Source organism: Canis lupus, chromosome 31, assembly GCF_011100685.1.
Source record: "Canis lupus familiaris isolate Mischka breed German Shepherd chromosome 31, alternate assembly UU_Cfam_GSD_1.0, whole genome shotgun sequence".
NCBI classification, from domain to species: domain Eukaryota; kingdom Metazoa; phylum Chordata; class Mammalia; order Carnivora; family Canidae; genus Canis; species Canis lupus.
Window position 1 is genome coordinate 37,822,550 of NC_049252.1, and position 15,831 is coordinate 37,838,380.

General features: G+C 46.2%; 1 protein-coding gene across 2 annotated transcripts in view; it reads left to right on the top strand.

Moving 5' to 3' along the window:
• TRAPPC10 (trafficking protein particle complex 10) overlaps positions 1-15,831 on the top strand; it is an 89,030-nt gene that overhangs the window by 18,365 nt on the left and 54,834 nt on the right. Inside the window, exons 2-3 of one of the 2 annotated variants that reach the window (XM_038581612.1) lie at positions 986-1,067; positions 5,588-5,723. In XM_038581612.1, the coding sequence (XP_038437540.1) occupies positions 986-1,067; positions 5,588-5,723 (218 nt within the window). Of the gene's footprint in view, positions 1-985; positions 1,068-5,585; positions 5,724-15,831 lie in introns of those variants that run through there. The other variant, XM_038581614.1, reaches the window with a different exon arrangement.

Consider the following 15,831-nt stretch of genomic DNA (forward strand, 5'->3'; position numbering starts at 1 on the left):
ACAAGCAATGCTCCTCTCAGCAGTGATCATCTCGTTATGTGGTTTTGGGGAGGTCTTTTATTTATTTATTTTTTAATGTTCATGATAGCAAAATAAGCCAGTGTATTAATGGCCCACATCAATTCCCAACGATTTAAGATCAATACAAAAGCAATTTGGATAATGGTTTTGCTTAAAGTTTGAGGATCTCCAGTGTAAGAGTTTGAGTCATCTACATTAAAAGGTTCTTTTTTAGCCTAAGGATAATGTGGTTATCCTCTCATTTTATGGGAGCTAATGGACCTTGCAGTTCTGTTAACACTAAGATAAAAGAGCTGAGTAAAAACTGAGCCTGTAGCGTGAAGTCACACATACCTGGATGCAAAACTAGGATCCCCAAGAGCCAGCTTTGTGTTCTGAATGGGCGGACCCCTGTAGCCTTGCCTTCCTGATCTGAGAAGGCTGGTCGTGCCCTAGCAGGGACTGCGAGGACTAATGCAGAGAAGCCACGTGTCTCGTGTCTTGTGTGTCATGTGCACAGAGTGTTCTGTATGTATTTTAGTTCCTACTAGTGTCTGGATGCATATTGAGTTTATTTGGGTGAGGAAATCCACGTTCACTTCCTGGGGTTTCCTTTTCTGCATGATGTTTGTGGCCGTTTGCATGAAGCAGAAGCAGTAGCTGCGGGCCATACGCTCAGGAGGTTGCTGGTGGAGCTGAGCCAGCTCCCTCTCTCCTCAGCTTTGTGGTCTTGGGCAACGTACTCAGCTTTTCCGATCCTCATTCTCCTTGGGGAAAACCGTTCGAACCACATGGAGGTGTCGTAAGGGTGGAGTTAGACTGAATGTCAAGGGCTGGGTTTTCTTGAGATCAATAACTTAAAGGTATAAAACAATCTTGTTTTGTGATGTCATTTTACTAAATATAAAATTGTGTAAGTTACCAATTCAGTACGTTCTATAGCCCATGTTGCCTGTTGTAACTCTGTTCTTTATTCCTGTTGTAGGTGCTGGAGATCAGAATTTATTTACCTCTATTTATCCAACGCTTTCCCAGCAGCTTCCAAGAGAACCCATGGAATGGAGAAGGTGTGGCATATTTGCTCTTTGGCTTTATCTCCCTCTATATTTTGTAGACATTTCTGTGAGCAAATGAGGTCATAAAAGTTAAAGCCTAAGTTCTAAGGTGTTTTGTAAAGAAACTGAACATATCACATAATCTGTGGGACTCACTCTTTAAGGATTATGTTGATTTTCTTACTGAGACCTAGGGTGGTAGAAACAAGACAGTTCTTTTGATTTAAAGGTTCTCTTTTATAGGAATGACATCTGATTCCTCGTGGTATATCAGTGTCTTTTAAAATTTTTTTTTGAATTTAAATTCAGTTTAGTTAACATATGGTATAGTATTAGTTTCAGGGGTAGAATTCAGTGATTCATCAGTTGCATATAACACCCAGTGTCCATCCCCCAGTTACTCCCTACCTTCCAGGGACCCTCAGTTTGTTTTCTGTGATTCAAAGTCTGCATCAGAGTGTCTTAAAGGTACGGGCACTTTGGAGGGGAGGCATGCGCTCAGCCTCCACATTAGTGTAGAACCCGTGGCCTTTACCTATGGTCTCAGCACGACCTCTCCACCCTGAGCTCCCGTGCTCTTTTTGTAAGGATGAGGAAGTGTACAGAAAGATGCTATTTAAAAATTGAGGGAAACCAGACCAACAATCCTATGTGTCCTTCTGTAGGCGATTGTTTGTCTCAGGACTTGTCTGGAGAAGTAGTCCATGTTTGAATTATCTTATTGGAAAACTTCTTTCTGCTATGGTTAGCTATTATTTCTAGAAAATGTTTGGATTCTGACTTGTTGGTGCAGGGAATCTGATTTTAATCGAGGTGTGTACACATCCCGGCTGTCATTCATGCTCACGTAGCCCAGCTCCTGCCACACCGTTTCCCTCTGACCAGCAGCATGCTGCACCTCCACCACCATGAAGAATTGACGTGGCTTTCTGGGTGTGACTCACCAGAGATGGGGTCTAGTCTCATTTTTGTGTGTGATACACTGTTAGAAGGAATGCATTGAACTACTACATTGACTAGAAAGAGCAGATGGAAAGTGGGAGAATCGTTCAACATCTGAGCAGGCCCTGTGCTGTCAGCGAGAGAAGGTAACTCAGTGGAGGAAGTAACGTCTGGAGAGGACTTCTAATACACATTAGTTAAACATTCAGAAAGAGAAAACAAAGAAGCATGTCCATGAAACAAGACCAGGGGTTGTAAGGAAACAAGGAGAGACATAGATTTAGTGTGTGTTCATCTCTTTGCCTCCCTGAACCTGTCTGAGCCAGAGGAAGGGCTGAAGAAGGGTGAGGGTGCAGAGACAGAGTGCGTGCGGGTGACACAGTGGAGACTGGACACCTGCTCGAGAAGGATGACAGATGGAGGCCTCGGAGAGGAGGCTGAGCCCCTGAGTCTCGTATCTGCAGAGGCAGCTCCTGGAGACGCAGGGAGCGAGCCCAGGACCACAGCAGGCAAGGCCAGAGCACGCGGGGAGGGGACTGGCGGCGCAGGGCCACCTCTGCGGGAGCCTGTGGCTCGTGGCCAGATGAGCTCCAGGGCCGTGGATATGAGGCACCGCAGGAAGCGCGGGAAAGGGCCAGTCTGGGTGTGAGCAGGTGCGGCCAGCACCAGAGCTGTCTGCCTCCTCCACACTCTGCAGGCGGGGCGGGATGGACCGGAGGGCGCTGCAAAGAGCCCTGCTCTGGCCCCCGGTGCCTTCCCCATGGGAGCAGGAGGCCTGCGGGATACTAGCCCAGAGACAGGACCGAGACAGGGACCGAGACAGGGACGGACGGACTAGCTGAGGCTTGGCCCCGTCGGTGGCACATGGGGTTTGCAGTGCCCGGGCAGCTGTGAGCTGAGGGAACGAGGATGCAGGAGGACGAAAAACACATCATAGAGCTGCGTAACTGGAGGTGATGGCACATTTAGTAGGAAGGGAGTCCCGGAGTTGGGACAGAGGACGGCGACAAGGTAGTTGGGAGGGCGGGGGGCAGGCCCGAGGATGGCGGGCAGCGCTGAGCCCGCGTCTCCCATCGTGGACATTTGGACCTTGTGTCAAAAATGAGAGTGTTGGGGGAGATGCAGTGGGCTGAATGGTGGCCCCGAGGAGATGCGTCCCCCTGGAAGCTGTGAGTGTGACTTTATTTGGTGAAAGGGGTCTTGTAGCATAATGGAGGTAAGGATCACGGGAGATCAGCCTGGAGCAGTGTGGCCCTAAGTGCAGTGACAGGTGTCCCGAGAAGACATGGACGCAGGCCGAGTTGCGGTCCGTGCAGAGCTGGCCTTGGAGATCGGGGCACCCGGGGAGAGCGGGGCCCGGCTGCAAGCCCAGACCGCCCGGGTTTGCGGGCAGGGTGGAGGGCAGGGCGGACAGACGCCCGACACGGACGTGTTCTCCCACCAAGGGTCAGGGAAGCCAGCGCTGCCGGCTCCTGACCTCCCATTGCTGGTCTCCTGCGCTGCCAGACAATTCGTGTTGTTTTAAGCCTCTGGGTTTGTGGTAGTTGTCAGAGGAGCTCTAGGAAACCCGGAGGGGGGCGGGCGCGGAGGGGGCCGGGCGGGAGCCGCGCGTGAGTGTGAGAGAACGAGAGGCCGGTTGATGCTGCCTGACGTGTTAAAGTAGGTGCGTGTGACTGTGATAAAAATGTACAGTTGATTGAGCAGACCTCGGAACGAGAATTGAAGCCAAGATTCTGCTAGCTGCAGGGACGGCTGTAGGGCGCCGAGCACATCGGGGAGTGGCAAGCCGGAGCTGCGCGGCCCTGCGGCGCCCTGGGGCTGGGTGCCCGGAGCTGCACGCGGGGGCGCTGGGCCGCGTCGACGTGGGGGCGTTAGCTAGAGGTTTCAGAGCAGGGGGTAGAGAGTAGGGGACGAGCAGCATCTGAAAAATTAAGGTCAGGACTTTCCCTGTGGCGAATCAGGGGCTTGCTGGAGCCCCCACTACCAAGTCCCGTGGAATGAAAGCAAAACAAAGCGAACCAAAAGCCATGCCAGGAAGACAGACAAAAAAAGAAACCAGATCTGCCGTCTCTGACAACATCGAAAATCGAGAGTAAGAGCCAGCACTTCTCAGAGTCCTGACGGAAAACTTCTTTCGACCTAGAAGTCTGTGCTACTCCAACTCACACGCAGAAGGGAAGACTGAGTCAGCCCCCCTCCACCACCCCTGCCGTCTGCCCCCTGCCCTGCCCCTTGGCCTGTGGGCCTGGCTGAGGTAGGAGCGACAGGGTTTGTCTCTCCAAGGCCTGGGGACCACCTGGGGCCGCAGGATCCGTCACTTCTGGCTGCACGGAGCTTCACGTGTGTGTTCCTGTGTGCCATTCGCCTGCTGTATTCATTACTTGCCATGACGTGGAGAGGGTTGGGAAATACATAAAATGTTTTCAGACATGTCTGATCACAGACCTTACCACCCTGAAATAATGAAAGGACACATCTCAACAGGAAGGAAAATGAGCTCAGAATTCATAGATGAAAGAAGCAGCTGTCAGCAAACAAGTCATAAAAATATTTAGTTAATAAGCTCAAGATATCACTCAATTTGTAAAAATTAAATCTACAATTTTAGATGTAAGGAAGAAAGCAGAGAGAAGAAAATGTACTTGTCTTGTTCAAGGAGAGGGTAGACATCTACTCTACTTTTAGAAAGAAAAATTTAAGTTTTTATGTATTAAAAATAGAAATGTAACCAACAGCAGAATAGAAATAGAAGGTTAAACTTTCAAACCAACAGAGAAAAGGATGGAAAAAGAAAACTTGATGAGTCTCACAAAGGACAGAGAAAAATAGTCTCTGAATAGAAAGTACACAAGTTCAAGCATCCTCATAATCGTGTTAAATACAGTTAGTTTCAGTTTATTAGGCACAGACCCCTCAGATTGGACAAAAAATACAAAATGCAGCTAGAGATGTGTTAGAGATGCAGCTACTAGAAGTGGGAAGTAAGTATGAAGGAAAAATAGATGTAGCCTAAGGTATGTTGTAGAAGTACAGTGAAAGCGTCCACACCCTGCCAGCCCTGGCTTGGGCGTATGCAGCCTACGGGCCTCCTCTCTGTGCCTCCCTCGGGGCCGAGGGCGCTCTCTGTTTTCTGTTTTGGGTCATACAGGGGATCATAAAACAAAAGTATTTGTATAGTTTGAAACTTTCCTATCTTCAAAATCCCCTTTTGACCTTTGGGAATCTTTTTTTTTTTTTTTTTTTAATAGTGACTTACAGATTCAGTGAAGCTCTAAATAATACCCATTTTTCTCAGAAGTCTGTGTTGTTGCAAATAGTCCTGGTTAAGTCGGATATTACTGTGCGCGTGTCACCTGAGTAAGGTGAAAGACTTACAGAGAGGGAGCTTTGACAGGTACATAGGAAGCGTGTTTAGATATTACAGAATTCTTTTGGACAGAGTATTGCCATTATAATTCAGGATTAATACTGTATATTATACTTTGAACTCGTGGATATGATTTAATTATTGTTGCATTTTTCCCCCCTTTTCTTTCTGCTGAATCTTCTGTTGTCATTTTTCTCAGTGATGTTTTAAAAATTGTTCATAGGTCCTATGGCCGGGCTCCAAAGATGATTCACCTAGAATCTAACTTCGTTCAATTCAAAGAGGAGCTGCTGCCCAAAGAAGGAAACAAAGCCCTACTTACTTTCCCCTTCCTTCATATTTATTGGACGGAATGCTGTGTAAGTATTCACAAAGGGAGAAGAAATTATGAGAAAATACCTTGGAATAGGATTGAGAAGTCACCAGTCTGGCTGTTGTTCAGGAAATCGTAATTTTTCAGATTGACTTTTTAATGTACTCTACTTGGTGTTCTCTTCTCTCCCGTCCTCAGGCACATGCCTGGTTGTCGCCCCATGCTTCTGCTCTGGTTCGGGGTGTGCCCTCTTGGTAACCACCACGTATGATCTCACTGCTGTGTTTGGAGTTCTTGTGAGCTCCCTGCACCCTCATGGCCTCTGGGATTGTTATTTACTCCCAGCTTTGTTTGCCTAACCTCCATATTCACTGTCCTGGACTTCATACTCCCTGTGGGGCTCTCCTGAGGGCTTCCTGAGGGCAGGGGACTGACCTGCTTCCTCACCATCACAGCGCCTCCAGAGCAGGGATGCTCTGGTCACCAGAGCCCTTACTAGTACTTTGCAGTTGCATATTTATGAACCTGGAAAGAAGCTTGTCACTGTTGACAGAATTCTTCTGTCATTAACTGACAGAAAACACTGTGGTTCATTTCTTGTGTGTTTTGGCTCTAATAAAACAGGCATTTAGTGAAATATAGCATGCACAAATCATTACGTGTTGTGACATTTTCACCTGAGGATGTAGAAGTAGTGTTGTGTGGTTTCATAAGAAAGGGCTGGAAGCTTACTCCTACACCCTTTTGCCTTTGCAGATTTTGCTTTGTAGCTTTTTCAGTGGAGTCTGTTGTGCAGAGTGGGCTTACACCGTCAGCAGTGAGCGAGATGACGTATGTGACACGTTGTCTACCAGGGAGCTCGTCAGAGGTCAGCACCCAGGGCTTTTATTGGGGTTCAGGCCCATGGGCACCCACCCTCTGCCTGACTCATACCAAAACTCTAGACCCCAGAGGGAAAGCAAGTATTCGGCACAAGCTGTGTTATTTGTATGAAGAGCTTATGCCCAATGAGGCCCTCTGATCCCACGGTGGTGGGACCCTCCCACAGTTCATGTTCCCAGGCCTCAGCCAAGGGCCCACCTTGTGAACTGGCCTAAGGATGGCTGTCCTGGGCCTGTGACCCTAACTACCTCTTTCTACGGCCCCCTTGGCAGTGAGGTTAGATTTGATGTTATGGTCAGAGTTTCTCCATGCTGTAATTAATGGTTTTCCCCTTGCAACTAGTAAGCCATCTCTAGGGGGAGTGGGGGGTCACTTTAAGACCACAGGATTAGGGGTACCTGGGTGGTTCAGTGGTTGAGTGTCTGCCTTTGGCTCAGGGCATGATCCCGAGGTCCTAGGATTGGGAGGCATGATCCCGAGGTCCTGGGATCGAGTCCTGAATTGGGCTTCCCGCGGGGAGCCTGGTTCTCCCTTTGCCTGTGTCTCTGCCTCTCTCTCTGTGTCTCTCATGAATAAATAAATAAAATCTTACAAAAAAAAAATAGACCACAGGATTTTCCTGCTCCTCATCCAGCATTCTGACTTCGCTTGGGCACCAGCGATGATTCTTCCTGAACCAGTCTTTCCTGAGGGCTGTGACCAGCACTCCAGACCATCAGTGGTGCTCTGCTCTGAAAGCCTCATGGGTTTCTGTCCCATTTAATGCTTTGCCATCAGTTCCATCCTTACCTGTGATGCTTAGGTCATAAGAGTCACTTCAGACTGGCCCCTGGGTCCTTTTCAGGGACTTCTCAACTTTCAGGCACAACGAGGTATCCTGGGCTCTGGTACCTCTGTCCTGGGGTCTGCCCTTCATTCCCAGAGCTCCGGTGCCCCTGGTGCTGTGGGCGTGTCAGCGCTGCTGGGCCTCTGGTTGACAGAGGTGGGAAGGTGTGGGTCTCAGAGACCACAGGTTGCCACTGGTGCCTCTGGTTTGAGCCTCACCCCACAGGCTCTCTGTTGTGTGGTCCCATTCCATGTTTGCGTCTGCCCTGGCTCTGCACAGCATCACGCAGGTGCCTCCTCGCTCTGTCCTAGACACACATAGCCATGGTTTCAGCTCCTGAGCTGCAGCCAGACGTGTCCGGAGACCTTGGCCTGCAGTCGCCACGCACCCGCATCATGGTCCGAGTTCCCACCTGGCTGGCGAGGCCGCCCTCCTTTTCATGGTTTGCCTCTTGCTCTCTTGTGGTTACTTCTCTGTAGGATTATCAGTAGCAAGTTACTGAGCTCTAGACAAAACTTTCTGTGTTTTTTATTGGGACCATGTTAAGCTTATAAATTACCATATGCAGATACAATATCTTGATGGTGTGGAGATGTTCCGACCCAGAACGAGGGATGTCTTTTCTATTTGTATGAGTCCGCTTCTTTGCCCTTCAGAAGTGTTTTGTGCTTTTCTTCATTGCAGATTTTGCATGTTTCTGGTTAAATTTATTTCTAGGCATTTTACTTTTCTGTTGCTAAAGTACATGGGGTTTTCTGTCTCATGGTACCTTCTAGCTGATTAGTGTATATGGGAAGGCTGTTGTTTTTTTTCACGTTAGCCTTGCCAATTCTCTTACTGTGTGAATTCGTTCTATCACTGGTTCCCTAGGCCCCAGAGTCTAGAGCTCTCCTACATGTCTCGTCATATCTCTTTCTCAGTTTTTAGGCCTCTAATAATTTCCTCTGAACTTGTTGTTAAATAGTAGTAGAGACAGTGGGCCTGGTTACCTTGTTCCTGACTTCTGTGGGGGTGCCTGCAGTGTGTGCCCGGTTGGAAGGGTGCTGGCTGTAGGGCCGAGGAAATGTGCATGAGCTTGAAGGGGGTTCCATCCCTTCCTGATTCCTCAAGGATCTTTATTAGGAATACATTCTTGAATTTTGTTCGGAAAGGCTTTTTCAGATTTGGTGGAGATAATCATGGATTTTTTCTACTTAAATTTACTGATATGTTGAAATATATTAGTGGATTTCTTATTATTGAACCATACTTGCATTCCTGGTATAAAAACTGCTTGGTGAAAGTATTATTTTTATAAAGTGATAATGGTGTCTGTTCACCTAATTTAGGATTTTTTTTTTTTTTTTTTGCATCTATGGTCACAAGTGATTGGTCTATAACTTTTTTTATATTTTCTGTCTTACACATAAGTATCAATATTATATTTGCTTCCTAATAATTTGGAAGTTTTCATTTATTTTCTATTTTTGAGACAATTTATATGGCACCAGAACAGTTTGGTCTCTAAGATTTGATGGAATTCTCCTGTGAAACCATCTGGGCCTGGTATGTTCTTTTTTTTTTTTTTTTTTTGGGCCTGGTATGTTGTTATAGGACAGTTCCTTGATCATGTTCTGTGTCCCTTTCACGGAAGTAGGTCTTTTGCAGCCATTTGACAATTTTGATAAAACTATATTTTTCATAGAAATTGTACATTTCAGTTAGGTTATAAACATTTCATTGAGATGTGCAAAGTGGTCTTTTTTTGGACTTTTAACATATGCTCTTGTGGCAATTATTATTTCTTTGTATGTTTGTATTTTCCCCCTTTTCTACCTTGGTTAAATTAGCTCTTTGTAGTTTGTGGATTCTTTCTAACCAGGGAACCAGGGTTTTCATTTCTGACATACCACTAGTCTGTTTTCTACTTTATTAATTTTTGCTTTCATTTTTATTTCCGTCCTTTTGTTTTCTTATGGTTTACTTTGTTCTTTTTCTAGTTTCTTTCTTTCTTTCTATCTCTCTCTCTTTCTTTCTTTCTTTTATGAGTTGGGAATGCATTTATTTTCTTTTTTTTAATTTTTTTTAAATTTTTTTTTTTAATTTATTTATGACAGTCACACAGAGAGAGAGAGAGAGAGAGAGAGAGAGGCAGAGACACAGGCAGAGACACAGGCAGAGGGAGAAGCAGGCTCCATGCACCGGGAAGCCTGACGTGGGATTCAATCCCGGGTCTCCAGGATCGTGCCCTGGGCCAAAGGCAGGCGCCAAACCGCTGTGCCACCCAGGGATCCCTATTTTCATTTTAAATTTAAATGATACAGATCTTTAGAGATAGGAATTTAAATCCCAATAGTCAGTCATTTTTCATAAATTCTCTGTTTTTTGGCAGCCCTGGTGGCGCAGCGGTTTAGCACTGCCTGCAGCCCAGGGTGTGATCCTGGAGACCTGGGATCGAGTCCCACATCGGGCTTCCTGCATGGAGCATGCTTCTCCCTCTGCCTGTGTCTCTGCCTCTCTCTCTCTCTCTCTCTGAATGAATAAATAAATCTTAAAAAAAAATAAATTCTCTGTTTTTAGTTTGTATTGGCTCTTTCACTCAACAGTTTAACATGAAGTTAATTTCCAGAAAAAAATTCTTTAAATTTTTACTTTAAATTTTCTAATTTAATTGCATTGTGATTAGGATGTTCATAATTCTGCTTTATGAATTATTTACTTTTTCTCTGTGATCTAATAAATGATCAGTTTTTGTGGATGTTCCATGTGTGTTTGAGAATGTATTTTCTCTACTTTTTAGATTGTAATGCTAAATATAGATCCTTTAGAGCTGTCTTACTGATTTAATGTTTAGGTCATTTATATTATTTTTGTTATTTTTTTATTTGTTTTGTCCACTTGACCTGCTTGTGGCTGACAGCGGTGTGTTAGAGTCTTCTGTTACTGGTGTGTTTCTGTTTCTCTTGCTTGCATCATCTGTGGTTTGTGTTTTATGTAGATGGTTCATGTATCATTCAGTGCATAGGTATTTGTGACTGTTACAGTTTCTATGGCGTGAAATACGTCATTTTAAAAAATGGTTTCTGAGTAGAGTTGATCATGTGTAGGAAGACCATGTCTGCCTAAAGGTAATAATTGGTTTTCTCCTATATTTTCTCTTAATAGTTTTATAATTTGTGTTTTATATTTGAATCTGTAGAGCTTCAAGTTTTTTTTTGTGTGTGCAGCAGGAGGTGTGGTGGTTTAGGGTCTAACTTTACAGTCTTAACTAGGTAGCATATTGGCCTAACATCATTTCATAATTATCTGTCTCTTTTCCACGTATTGAAGATGTCCCCTTTATTTTAAACCAGTGGTCATGTGTGTGCAATATTGTGTTGATCGTCATCTATTCTGTGCCAGGACCAGACTTTTAATTATTACATTTTTATAACATGTATTGATAATCTGCTCTTTTAAAGTAAATCCCTTGTCAAGTATACATTTTTTCTTCCATATAAATTGTAGAATCAGATTGTTAGTTGTACAAATTTTATTTTCCAAAAATGACTGTGTCCACATATTCCATCTCCCATGCTCTTCTCTATGTGGCAGTGACATTCTTCCATTGAAAGACCGGGTCTGTGTTTCCTCTAGTTGACTCTGAAGTGGCCCTCTGACTGGGAGGAGAGGCACTCTGACTTTTGAGACTAAGTCATAAAAGGGGTAATACACCTTCTCTGGGATCCTCTTGGGATGCATGCTCTCAGAGCCCAGCCACTATTCTTTGAGGAAGTCAAGGGCCCACATGGGGAGGCCACCTGGAGGTGTGCAGCCCCGGTCCCAGCAGATTCTGGCCAACAGGCTAGCATCTGGCAGCAGACACGTGATGGGTTTCTTGTTCCAGCCTTCATGCGCCACACTGGGTGGGGCAGGCAAGCTATGCATCTGGTCTTGCTGAGGTTGTAGATTGGTGGCAGAACGAATGTTCTGGACTGCTGTATGTTGTCATGCTTTGTTACAAAGCCATACAGAGCAGTTGAAAAGAGAAAAAGAAACCAGGGAGGTATTTTGGTTGGGATTGCTTTGAATAAGTTGCAGATTCATTTGGGGAGAATTTTAATCACAACTCTTTGCATGTGGGACCATGGTTTTTGTTTCTCCATTCTTTATGACTTTTTGATACCCTGAGTAATGTGTGCTAATGTTTTTCATAGACATCTTGGATTTTTATTGCTAGATACACTTTTTTGTGGACATTATGAACGGAGGGGTCCCCCCCCCCCTTAAAATTACATTTTCTAATAGGGATCCTGTGTTTTGTTGTTGTTGTTTTGCTTTATTTTTGATCATTATCTATTAAGGGAAGTTTTCTAGAACAAGTAGATAATGTTTAGGATTTTAGAATTAAAAGTAGAACCCCTGTACGTTAGTAGTTGCTTTTGGGTTTCTAGCACCCATCTTCAACATCACCTCCTCCCTTCATATGGTGCTGGGCCACCGCCCACCTTTGCGCAGGCCTGCTGGTCCCATGCTTGTTACAGACCTGACAGTACGTTGTTACTGTTTTTGCTTTAAACAGTTATGTGGTAGAAATTAGACGTAGGAAGTATGTCTCTTAGCTACTACTTCAGGGCTCCTCTTTCCTTTGCTATAGGGCAGGTCCATGGTGAGACTTCTTTCAGTTCTATGCAGCTGAGGAGGCCTTTATTTTTGCAAAATTTTTTGCTGGATGAGAATTCTAGAACTGACAGTTCTTTATTTGTTCCCAGCATGTAAGAGACTTGGCTCCACGGTCTTGGTTTACATTGTGACCGATAAGTCTTTCATTCTTGTCGTTGTTATTTTGTATGTAGTGTATCTTTTTTTTTCCCCCTTCCATGGTTAAAGGTTTTTTTCTTTGTCACTGGTTTTACACTGACTATGGTGTGCCCTGGTGTAGTTTGCTTTGTGTATCTTGTGCTTGTGCTGTGGGTTTGTAATTTTGACTTAGATTTGGAACATTTTTGGTTGTTATTCCTTCAGATACTTGTGTTCCTCTCTTCTCCTCTGAGGACTCCAGTCACTCACATATCAGGTCCTGAAACACCGACAGCTCAATGACACTGTGTTGGTGGCTTCTCAGTCTTTCTGTTTCATTTGGATGATTTCTGCTTCTGTGTCTTCACATTACCTAGTCGTTCTTCTGTGGTGTCTAAACTGCTCTTAATCCCTCCCATCCAGTGTATTTTGCAGTTGAGATGTGGTTTTCATCTCCAGAAGATCCGTAAGGGTCTCTACCTTTTAAAAATATCCTCAATGTCTCTGCTTAACATCGTTTTTTCCTCTGATGGAATCTTCCTGAACACATGGGATGTGGTCACAATATGTTTTTTAATGGTTTTGTCTACTAATTCAGTTATCTGTGTTATTACTGAGTCTCTTCTGTTGATTGATTTTTCTACTTGTTATAGACCACATATTCTTCTTTGACTGCTCGGCAATTTTTTATGGGCTGCCATGCATCGTGAATTTTTTATCTTCTTGAGTGCTTACATCCTAGAAATTTTCTTGAGCGTTGTGTCATTAAGTTACTAGAGTGTGATCGTCTCAGGTGTGGCTCTTGTGACCTGTGGGTCTGGAATAGAGGTCAGTCAGGCACTGATTCTCTCCTCCTTCCCGAGTTCTCCACCTAGTGGATCTGAAGGTTCCCAGCCCCATCTGTGGGAGCAGGCCCTCATCCCAGTCCTGTGTGGCAGCTGAGTCCTGTCTGGAGGGGTCTCTCCCTGGCTCTGAGTCGCTCTTACACTTGTGTGCTGGTCAGCCTCCTGCTGATCACTTGAGGGGCCCCCGTCCTCTGGCCTCCTGTGAAGTCAGCTGTCCTTGCCTCCCAGGGCACTGTGCCTGCCTTTGGCTCTATGCAGGGTGCCTGGCATACAGGACCTCAGTGCCCCTCGTGGTGCCGCAGGCTGGGAGCTTCCAGCAGTCATTCAGTTCCCTGCCTGTTCGTTTTGTCTGGAGGTCATCCTGTGTGTTGATGTCAGGATGCACCCGCTGATTTCTGATTTGGGGAGGGTAGTACTTTCCTATTGGTATTGATTTTCATGCTCACATTGTCCCAGATTTGGCTTCTAAGACCTTTGGACATGTCCTTATTTTCTGAGCTCTCCCTAACACAAGGTATGCCAGGGTCGTCCCGTCCTTTCCCTGTCTGAGCCCAGGGGTCAGCTGGTTCCCAGCGAGCGCTGAGCTCTGGTTTGTCTTAGTGGGAAACTGTATTTAGAAACCAAGCCCTGGAGCTAGACGTGTTATCTCTGGAGCCTTTGCAGTGGGCCCAGCTGGGAAGTACATGTATGTGTGCCTCTGTGTGCCCACCCATGCACACATTTACATTTATTTCCGTTTGTAGGTGTACATGTGTGCACATACATGTGTGCATGTGTATACACGGTCCGATTCCAGTCCTGCACCACACGGCAGTTCTTTCTTCCTTTTCCATGTCCGTAACTCCTTCTCCGGCATGGAGAGGCCAGGTCCTCACTGTGCTCCAGAGGTTTGCTTGTTTGAATAACTGCTGTTAGGGAGTATCCTGCCACTGCTGTCCTGCTCCTCTGCACCCCACCCCCCCAGCATGGTGCCCTCTCCCTGCCCTGGGGCTGATGCTCCACATTGGATGACTTCCCTTCTCCCCTCAGCTGATCCACAACACCCTAGATTAAGTCACCCCAACAGGGAGCCCCTCTTTGCCCTTCTCGGTCTCTGACACCTCCTGCCAGCCCTATGGTCCTTCATCCTCTCACTTGGGCTTCCATATCTTGTGCTGTGTTACCCTTCTTGCCCTTTGTGCCTCTGGCGCCCAGGCAGGGCCACTCCCCACCTTGGTGCCCTCCTCATCCCTGACCGTGGGCACCTTCCCCACCTTCCCTGACTTTGTTTCCTGGAGACATTCTTAACTTTACTGGCTCAGCTTGGACTCTTCTTCTGAACAGTCAGCGGGTCTTTTTAGTGGTTTGCTCACTGTTGCAAGTGAGGGCCTAGATTACATACCACTTACTTCACCAGAACTGTGGGGACACAGCCAGGTCTCTGCTGCAACCAGAGCATCCCAAGAGGAGGCGATTGTGTTCCCTCAGGGGGTGTGGGAGTGCCTCCCTGGTTTGGAGAGCTGGGAGCCAGGGCTGGGGGTGCTGGAGTGGGGAGAGGGTGCCTGGCACCAGCCCTGGGGTGGCCTTCCCGTGCTTCTTGGCTCTTCCTGCTCCCTGTCCTGCACCCTGAGGTTTGATTTTAAAGACGTTGGGGTCTGTGGCCTTTGGTTTCACTCTGCAGGCATGATGCTTGTGGGCTCCTAGAGCCCAGCAGGGCGCTGGCATTGCGAGGCGGAAGCATCCAGCCCAAAGAGCTGCCGTTCCATGGAGGCTGTAGTCTTCACGAGATGGTTTTCCTCGGTTTTTTTTTTTCAGCAGAAGATCTTTCCAGTTTATATTTGTTTTTAATTTAAACTGAGGACACAGTGGGTTTAAAAATCACACTAAAAATGAAAAGTACTCACTTCAGTACTCACCTTCACTTACCAATTAAACCAAAGAGGAAATGGGTACAGAAATTGGGATTTCTCATTCATAGATTGATCCCGTTAGCATATTTGAGAGAGACTAAAAAATCCAGAGAAAATATGGGCATGATAACAAGGAATCTTTCTATTAAAGAAAAGGGGGGAGGGTACATATTTAAACAGTAGCTATATAGTATAGTTTGTGAAAGTTTTTAATTGCCTGATTTGGATATGAATTAAGTGTCTTGCTTTTAGATTTTCACTCCAAGTCTGATAAGTAGATTTATGGAGTGTAAGGGCGATCATCACCAGTTACCAAAGGCAAGGAAATGTTCTGTGTTCCCACTTTTTTCTGGATGAGCTGAGGCAGGCTCACGGGCTTTTGTGCAGGCTGGTGTTTGGGACTCTGGGTCAGAAGCAGCAATGATTTTCTTTTTCTTTAGGACCAAGATGATTCTCCTTTCGGTCTTTCTGAATGAGAACAGCGTTCAAGAAGCCCTAGATTGGGGATGCCTGGGTGGCTCAGCAGAACGTCTGTCTGCCTTTGGCCCAGGGCGTGATCCTGGGGTCCTGGGATCAAGTCCCACATCGGGCTCCCTGCGAGGAGCTTGCTTTTCCTTCTGCCTATGTCTGCTTCTCTGTGTCTCTCATGAATGAATAAATAAAATCTTAAAAAAAAAACAACCCTAGATTGTTATCTTGGGCTTAGGTCCGAGGCTGCCTTGCACCTGCTGTGGCCTGCAAGTGGCATTCAGGTCAGAGTGGTTCTAGGGGCAGGCAAGGAGTTGGGGAGCCATGAAGGACACTGCTCGAAGGCAGCCTAGGTGTCCTGCAGATGTGAGGCCTCTGGGCCGCGAGACCTGGGTGGGAGGAGCCGCTTCGACATGAGGCAGGTGGCAGGTGGGATTATGCAGTTCTTGGGCACGAGGCCTTTGGCAGAGCCAACCTGAGTTTTTA